The 8,909-nt window shown below is 52.6% G+C and overlaps 1 protein-coding gene across 1 annotated transcript; it reads right to left on the reverse strand.

Annotated features, from left to right (window-relative positions):
- Window positions 1-2,793: 2,793 nt before the first annotated feature.
- Window positions 2,794-3,580, reverse strand: Gp9 (glycoprotein IX platelet). The gene has a single exon (XM_048356375.1). It carries the CDS (start codon window positions 3,565-3,567, stop codon window positions 3,028-3,030), a length of 540 nt encoding a protein of 179 aa, XP_048212332.1. The 5' UTR covers window positions 3,568-3,580; the 3' UTR covers window positions 2,794-3,027.
- Between the last annotated feature and the right edge of the window lie 5,329 nt (window positions 3,581-8,909).

Genomic DNA, 8,909 nt, shown 5'->3' on the forward strand with positions numbered 1-8,909 from the left:
CCCCAGGGACACAGGCCCCCTTGTGGGGGGATGTGGGGAGAAGATCCTGATTCATATTGAATTCAGATGCCCTCCCCCCAGGAGTGCTGTCAGGGCTGGGCCTCTCCAGCCAGACCCTGGAGGGCCTGGCTTAGGGGGTGGTACTCTGCCAGCCCCAGTACCATTGGCATTGGGGAAGTTTTCGTGTTACCTATTTATGAATATGTGTCTATATCAAGTCTATTAACACATGGAAAGTTGCCTTTTTGGAGACTTTGGAGAGCCAGAGTATATATATTAGCCATTAAACATTTCTTCCCAAGACTGACCCTCTCACCTTCTTGTCATAGTGGGTCTCCCCGGCCCCAGCCCAGGGGCCTCCCTGACCAAACCCCAGGCTTGGGGAGGACTGGGAGGAGGTGGTTCCCCACCACTCAGCTCTGCCCATCTGGCACTCCTCCCCAGCTGGATGCCTAAGAGTAAGTATCACCTACAGCCTCTGAGCAAAGGGAGGCAGACACTCCAAGCACCAGTGACTCAAACCTGTAGTCCTAGCTACTCAGGCGGCTGAGATCTAAGGATTGCAGTTCAAAGCCAGCCCCAGTAGGAAAGTCTGTAAGACTTTCTTGGCCAGTCCTGGGCCTTGGACTCAGGGCCTGAGCACTGTCCCTGGCTTCCTTTTGCTCAAGGCTAGCACTCTGCCACTTGAGCCACAGTGCCACTTCTGGCCGTTTTCTATATATGTGGTGCTGAGGCATCGAACCCAGGGCTTCATGTATACAAGGCGAGCACTCTTGCCACTAGGCCATATTCCCAGCCCTGTAAGACACTCTATCTTCAATGAACCACCAGAAAACCAAAAGTGCCACTGTGACTCAAGTGGTAGAGTGCTAGCCTTGAGCTGAAGAGCTCAAGGATAGTACCCAGGCCCTGAGTTCAAGCCCCATGACCAACAACATAAAAGCTCGGGGGAGGGGGCTGGGGATATAGCCTAGTGGCAAGAGTGCCTGCCTCGGATACACGAGGCCCTAGGTTCGATTCCCCAGCACCACATATACAGAAAACGGCCAGAAGTGGCGCTGTGGCTCAAGTGGCAGAGTGCTAGCCTTGAGCGGGAAGAAGCCAGGGACGGTGCTCGGGCCCTGAGTCCAAGGCCCAGGACTGGCCAAAAAAAAAAAAAAAGCTCGGGGGAGGGAAGGTTGGCAGGCCCTGCAACACCCAGGACAAGTAACCGCTCTCCTCTGGGCCCAGGGCTCCTTAGCTGGTTGAACTGGGGAGGCTTCTTGGGTGTTAGAGGCTGTCAACAGGAAGGAAGTAGAGCTGTCATTCAAAGTGTAGTTGGGAGCCCCTGTGCAGCCAGACTGCTCCTGCTCTGTTCCATGCAGGGAGAGGTGTCTGAGTCAGCCCCTGTGTGCTAGTAACCATCCTGGTAACTTGGTCCACTCTGTCGGTGCTGTGCTGAAAGGGGGCTTTTGGACAGCCCCCTCAAGTGGAGCTGACCAGCATGGTTGCAACAGGCCAGCCACGTCTGTCCCAGTTTGACCCTGACGTGTTGACCATGAGCAAGTAATGCCAGCTCTTTGGACCCAGTATCCACCAAAGTGGCTCTAATTGGCCAGTCCTGCTTTCTAAGTGGGCTGCGAGAAGAAGGAATGTCTGATGGAACTGTCTAGCTTTCAGCACAAGGAAGAAGCCTCAAAGCTCACTGTGCTCCTAGACAAAATGAGTGGCCTGCCTGGGCCTGGCCACTCCAGGGTCCCCCACAGGCTTGGGCATGGGTCAGTTTGTCCCTCAGTCCTCTCTACACAACTGCAGTGCCTAGACCTCAAGACACATTCAAAACATCATCTAATTGGTTAGACATTTGGGCAAGCATGCCTAATTTCCATGTCTGGGAGAGTGCCATGCCCAGTCTTGGAGCTCAGAAGGACTGTATTAAGACCCCAGGTTCACACCCATGCCCAGCTCCAGCCAGGCAGGGACACAGACTGTAGGGACAATGAAGGTCGAGCTGTGGCCTGAGTGTGTCCCCCAAATTCATCTGGGGAGCCTTGATCTTAGAGGTGGCTCTGTGGAGGTGAGGCCTGTTGGGCGGGATTAGGGCCTTCAAGCAGAGCTAGAGTGAGTGGTATCCTCCTCCCCTGCCCTCCTGCCAGAAGTGGCATGCTGCTCCCTTAATCACAGACTCACCAGCCTTCTGAACTGTGAGAAATAAACTGTCGTTTACAAATCACTCTGTGTTAGCTTTCCACCACTGTGAAAATATACTGGAGATAATCAATGGAGAATGTCCTGTTTTGGCCCACAGTTTAATGCTGGGTTAGTCCAGTTGCTTTGGAGCCTGGGATGACTTGGGACATCATGACAGAGGAGCTTGCAGAAGGCCAGGGCTGCTCTCAGCTCTGCTGGTCAGCCACAGGGAGCCACTGCAGGAGGCCTGCCTGGCCAGCCACAGGGAGCCATTTTGACAGCAGAATCTCTTAGAGGGAGAGAATGTTGTCACTTGCATCATGTGATGACTGTTGTTTGGGATAGAAGGGACCTGGGTTTGGAAGCAGCTGGTATCAGAGCTTGGAGGAGAGTTGTTTTCTGTGAGACAGGGAGGAGGGAGGAAAGGACAGTATGCCTGGGCAGCATACTGTGGCCAGGATGGAGTGGCCAGAGACCATGCAGGAAAGGTGAGGTGCCTTTCAAAGTATTTTTTTCATGGAGGCCCTCCCTACCCCAGGACCTTCAGTGCAGCGAGCACTCTGGAGGGTTGAATGCTAGAACACATGGCCTGGCCATTCCTCGTGAGGGGCTCATGAGACCAGAGAGTCTGTGAGAGCCGGAGTCCTAGGACCCAGAGGTGGTGGGAAATGGGAGCAATAGAGTCACTGTGGCCTGTATTTTGTTAAAACAAAATGAACCCACCTTCAAGAAGGGGCCAGACTCAGTCCTGAGGCACAAGTAATGTTTTTTGCTCTCACACGAAGGTGCTCATCGGCCTCACTTTGGGCTGACCAGGGCTGTGGGCCTGGGAGACTGCCCTGGGCCTGGCTGCCTGGCTTATGTCACGGTCATGGGCTCTCTAGAAGTACACAGCAGGCCAGCCAGGAGAGCCAGGCCCAGCGCAGCTACAGCCACCAAAGCCATATCCCACCAGAACCTTGGGGATCCCCAGGATGCCGGCAATTGCCAGCCGCAGCTTCCCAGCTCGTAGCCTGTCAGCTGGCCCAGCGGGCGGTGGGCGGCCAGGTCAGGACTGGTGCAGCGGATGTGCACAAGGGCCTCGGGCATGCGATCCTCCAGCCAGAGTCGCAGATAGGCGAGGCTGCAGTCGCAGTGCCAGGGGTTCTGCGTGGCGTCCAGGTGCTGCAGCTGGGGCAGGTGGTCAAACGCACCCGGGGGCACTGAGCGCAGGCTGTTGTTGGCCAGCAGGAGTTGGCGAGTGTGGGCTGGCAAGGCAGGTAGGGCTGTAAGCCCCTGTCCCTCGCAGTCGACCCTCAGCCCCATCGTCTCCAAGGCCTGGCAGGTGCAGGGTGAGGGACAGGCCTGGGAAGCCTTCACCACCACCCAGATCAGGAACAGGAACCTCCAGGCAGGCATCAGGCTGGTGGGCTGGGGGGAGAGCAGCATGAAGAGGGCCTGGCAGCCCTTCCCCAGGGCCAGGGCTCCTAAGCTATGGGCGGGGTGTGTGTGTGTGTGTGTGTGTGTGTGTGTGTGTGTGTGTGTGTGTGTGTGTTCATCTCTCAGCCTCAGCATTCTCCTCGGTGAAATGGGGGTGGCGGCTGATGCAGAACATCTGGAGTGAGGCCTCTGAGGTGAGAGGGGGAGGATCTTTTTGGTCTCTAGAAGACCCTATTTGGGTGGCAGCACAGTGGAGGACTAAGAGATTCCTGCCCAGCTCCTGAGCCTGAGAGACTACAAAGTGCTTCTTAGCTACCACACCCAGCCTCATGCCTGAGCCTGGCCCAGGCTAGGGTAGAACCCTCCACAGATGGCCTCGATCCACCATCAGACCTCCACAGCTCAACTGAGGAGGGGTCTTCTGGGAGGGGGCAGGGGATGGAACCCCAAGGGGCCTGTCTAGAAAGCCACTCGTTTAGGCTAATGCTTAGAATTGGGAAACAGGTCTGGGGAGGGAGAGAAGCTTGCTCAGGATCACCAGTGTCATAAAAATATCCCAGGAGCCAGCCCAGCCTTCTGTCGGCTTTGTGGCCTTCCCTCCGGCCTGGGGGTGGAGGCTGGTCTCCTTGTCAGACCCAGCTCCCTCACCAGAGCCCTTCACAGAATGGCTGAGTAGTAATTGAACCAATCTATCTTGATTCAGTAAAGGAGCCATGGTATCTTAGAAAAAAAACTCTGCCCCTCATCTAGTAGGGAGACAGAGGGGGGATCAGGCGGCCCTCTCACCCCCTCATCTTCTAGTAGGGAGACAGTGGTGATCAGGTGGCCCTCTCACTCCCTTCCAGCCCAGCTGCAGAATAGAAGGCCATACTGGGTAATAGGCTGGCACTTACCTGCAGGGTTTGGGTTGGGCTTGCCTCCCTGGCTGAGGCTGAGGCTGAGGCTGTGTGGCAGAGCCGTAAGAGCTAGCTCCTCAGTGAAGGGTGCTGCTTGAAGGAGGAAGGAAGTGATGAAAATAGCCTGCCTGATCCCCTGAATGCAGCCCTTGAGGGCCTATCTCCACAGGCAGGAGGCTGTGGGCCCAGAGCCACAGGCCACGCCCAGGTCGTGGAGGGGACCCCCCCCCCCACATGCCCAGTGTCCTGTGGGCCTCTGTGGTGTCTGAAAGTGATTGTGGCATCCAGGACCTGAGTCCTAGAGGTGGCGATGCCTTCCTGGGCCACTGGTGCCTCCAGACACATAAAACAGGAGCAATCACCCCTGTCCTGCTGTGTCCTACAGATGTGGGCTAGGGAGCACCCACCAGCATGGAGGTTTTTTTTCTTCTTTTTTTTTGTCTGTTGTGGGGCTTGAACTCAGGGTCTGGGCACTGTCCCTGAGCTTTTTCACTCAAGGCTATCATTCTACCACTTGAGCCACAGTGCCACTTCTGGTTTGGGGTGCTTAAATGGAGATGGAAGTCTGTGGGCTTTCCTGACAGAGCTAGCTTTGAACCATGATCCACAAATCTCAGCCTCCCGAGTACCTAGGATTACAGCCATGAACCACCACTGCCTGGCCAGCCTGGAATTTTGAGGAAAGATAGTGACTAGAAACACAAACACACTGGTGTTATTTCACATTGTCAGAATTTACTGAATTATAATAAATCACATATGATATCAATTTGTGTGTGTGTGCCAGCCCTGGGGCAGGAACTCAGGGCATGAGCATGGCCCCTGAGCTTTTTTGCTCAAGGCTAGCACTCTACCACTCCTCTACCAGATAAAGGCCTCATGCCTTCCCTCCCTGGGCTGGCCCAGTCTCTGGAGTAGCAGGATTATAGGTGTGAGCCACCAGCCCCTGACACCAGCTTTGTTGCCTTTAATGCACCAAGTGCTACTGATTTCACCTGGAGGCTAAGAGTCACTGACAAACACAGGTTTTTCTATTCCAATTTTATTTACTCATTATGGAATATATGCCTAAGAGTGGGTCAAGAAAGGGTTAAAGCAGCAACAGAGTTCAGAGGATTGTAGGGAAGGCACAGGCAAAGAGTTTATAAAAACATAAAACAAGGGGCTGGGAATGTGGCTTAGTGGTAGAGTGTTTGCCTAGCATGCATGAAGCACCGGGGTCAATTCCTCAGCACCACATAAACAGAAAAAGCCAGAAGTGGTACTGTGGCTCAAGTGGTAGAGGCACAGCTTTGAGCCAAAAGAAGCTAGGGACAGTGCTTAGGCCCTGAATTTAAGCCCTAGGACTGGCAAAACAACCCCCCACCAAAAAAACAAAACAAAAACACACAAACACACACAAAAAACAACAACAACAATGGGGCACAGGAGGCTCATGCCTATAATCCTAGCTACTTACAAGGCTGAGATAGGAGGATTGTGGTTCAAAGCCAGCCCCAGAAGGAAAGTCTGTGGAACTCTTATCACCAATTAGTCACCAGAAAACTGGAAGTGGCGCTGTAGTTTGAAGTGGTAAAGTGTTAGCTAGCCTTGAGCTGAAGAGCTCAGGGACAGCACCCAGGTCCGGAGTTCAAGCCCCACAACCAGCAAAACAAAAAAGCGACAACAACCACAAAAAAACCCACCCAAAACCCAAGGAGATATCTCTGTAGGGGCCTGGAAAAGAAATTTTATGAGCCTCAGGTGCAGAGCTGTGGTGAGCACAGTTGTTGGGTACAGATCTGGGCAGCAGAGCATTTCAGCATCAAAAGTCCACACGGCAAGCAAGAGAAGCTGCTTGAGCTGGAGTCCAGGGGTAGCAGGGCCTTTACTATGCAATTTTCCCTGAGTGATAGTGTGATGGTTGATGGGGCAGTGGGCCAGGTACCCATCAGTCTTAGGGTTCTGTTGTCTCTCAGATCAGGGGCTTACAGTGTGACCAATAAGTTTATGTGTGTGGCATTTTTGATACGATTTTATGTAATTTACAAATGAAATTGTTTATTGTCGGGGCTGGGGATATGGCCTAGTGGCAAGAGTGCTTGCCTCGTATACATGAGGCCCTGGGTTCGATTCCCCAGCACCACATATACAGAAAATGGCCAGAAGTGGCGCTGTGGCTCAAGTGGCAGAGTGCTAGCCTTGAGCAAAAAGAAGCCAGGGACAGTGCTCAGGCCAAGTCCAAGCCCAGGACTGGCAAAAAAAAAAAAAAAAGAAAAAAGAAAAAGAAATTGTTTATTGTCACAAATAAACTTTCTGTGCATCATATTGTACCAGCAGGTGGTGGAGGGTTACTTGTATAAACAAAATGCAAATTCATTCTGTCTTGTCACTAATGTTGGGACCTAAAGGATCCCTTTTCCCCTATCTCCTGGGGAAATGCCTGAACCCCAGAAACTATGAAAGAGCATTTGGCCTTGTCTTCCGCCAGCAGAAGGCAAAGGCGTACCCTCATGGATTGCAGTAAGTTGAGGAAAGCTTGCTGATGCCTCCCCTCCCCCTGGTCCCCTCACGTTTCAGGAGCAGCAGCAGAAGATATCAGGGAGACACCTTGATGTTTGAATGGGTCTCACAGGATTTAATTGGGAAGGGGTTTATATAGCGGTAATGGCGGGAAAGGAGGGGGACTGGCCAAAGGGCCAGTCATAGGCTAAAGACCGTGTCCATCAGGTGATGTCATGAAACTTCCTTTGTGGGCTGGACAACTCCTATCATGGTGGCACCCACGTGTTTACCTCCCCCAGGGGCGGGGTCTTCTCGCAAGGCCGGAAGGTGGGAGGGGCTAGCTTTTTACACTGTCCCAGGGCTGGGGGAAGGGCAGCGTCTCGGGAGTTCTTGTCGCCCTTCCCCCATTAAGGCCAAAACTGAGTCCCCAACAACTAATATTCAAAATGGAGTAGCAGAATGGAGTAACACAAGGATAGACACAGTCTGAAAGCTGCAGCCTGCGCTCATCATTTTTAATTTTCCTCAGTCCCTCTGAACAGGCCGAACAGAGAGAGTCTCTTTCTGGTGTGTGGTACCTTCAGCATTCCTAGCACTCCCTGACCCTTCTTTCTAATGAAGAACTGCAGATGTACCCTCGGGACCTCTACCAGAAGTTAGTGTCTCGCTAGAACTTAAAATCACTGTTTTATTTACTTTAATGGCTACCCTCTACTTAGGGAAATGATGTCATTCTCCTTTTATTTCAGTCATACAATGTTCTCTTCAAAAATAAATGCATTGGGTCCGGCAATGTGGCTTAGTGGTAGAGTGCTTGCCTTTCATGCATAAAGCTCTGGGTTCGATTCCTCAGGACCAAATACACAGAAAAAGCCAAAAGTGGTGCTGTGGCTCAAGTGGCAGAGTGCCAGCCTTGAGCAAAAGAAGCTCAGGGACAGTGTCCAGGCCCTGAGTCCAAGCCCCAGGACTGGAATAAAACATAAAGATAAATGAATTTACTTTTAGTTTAATTATATCATTCGCATAAGATATTAATTGAAATGAAGTGTGAGAGTTTGTCACATTAGAACATTAATGTTTACATTTTTAAATAAATCATGAAGGTTTCATTATTATGAAACATTAACCAAATCAACCAGTAGTTTGCAGATAGTAAAATTTGCACACAGATGGAATTAACAGCCAGTGAATTCTGGGCACCCCATGGGATATAGAGAGGCCTTGGTTTCATGTAGGCACGGCTCTAGCATCATGGATAACCAGACTCCTTAACCAGAAAGCCCAGACTCTGGCCTCCTGGAACTCCAAAGAGCAAGATAGGCCACTGAGGAGAGGGAGAGGTCCTTTGACCTCAGCCTCAGAGAGAAGGCTCATCACCAGCTGCCGCTGCCTTGCTGCACCCTAGAGAGCAGCCTTGGCACTAGCCAGTCTCCTGAAAGTGGAGCCAGGCCACAGCACCCTCTACTCAGCGCCATCCCATGGCCACTCAGAGAAAAGGCCCAGCGCCACACCCATGACGTATCCACTTCCGCCCCAGCCTCTCCGAGGCCGCAGTGGCCTCCTGGAACACTGTCCCTCCAATGTGCCCCGGAGCTTTTGTGCTTGAGCTCCCTTTTCCTGGAATGTTCTCTCTGAATCAGCATTGCCTCCTCCTTCCTTTCAGATCTCTGCTTATATAGCACCTTTCTTTCCAGAGAAGCCTGCCCTCTGCCCTGGCTCTCCCTTCCTCACTGGAGTAGAGCCTCCAGGATAGCAGTCACATTGTTCCTGGCAGTTGCTTAATAAATGCCTGGGTATGTCCCCAGGTTCCAGCTACCCCTGCAAAGGCACCTACCCACATCTGTGGCCACAGTGTCCCTGCTCCTCCAGCCATTCCTGCCTCTCCTCCTTTATCTCCTCCTCTTCCTCAGAGGCAGCCTGGTCCTCCACAGACTGGAACAG

The sequence above is a fragment of the Perognathus longimembris genome, chromosome 10 (assembly GCF_023159225.1).
Source record: "Perognathus longimembris pacificus isolate PPM17 chromosome 10, ASM2315922v1, whole genome shotgun sequence".
In the NCBI taxonomy this organism is placed as follows: Eukaryota; Metazoa; Chordata; class Mammalia; order Rodentia; family Heteromyidae; genus Perognathus; species Perognathus longimembris.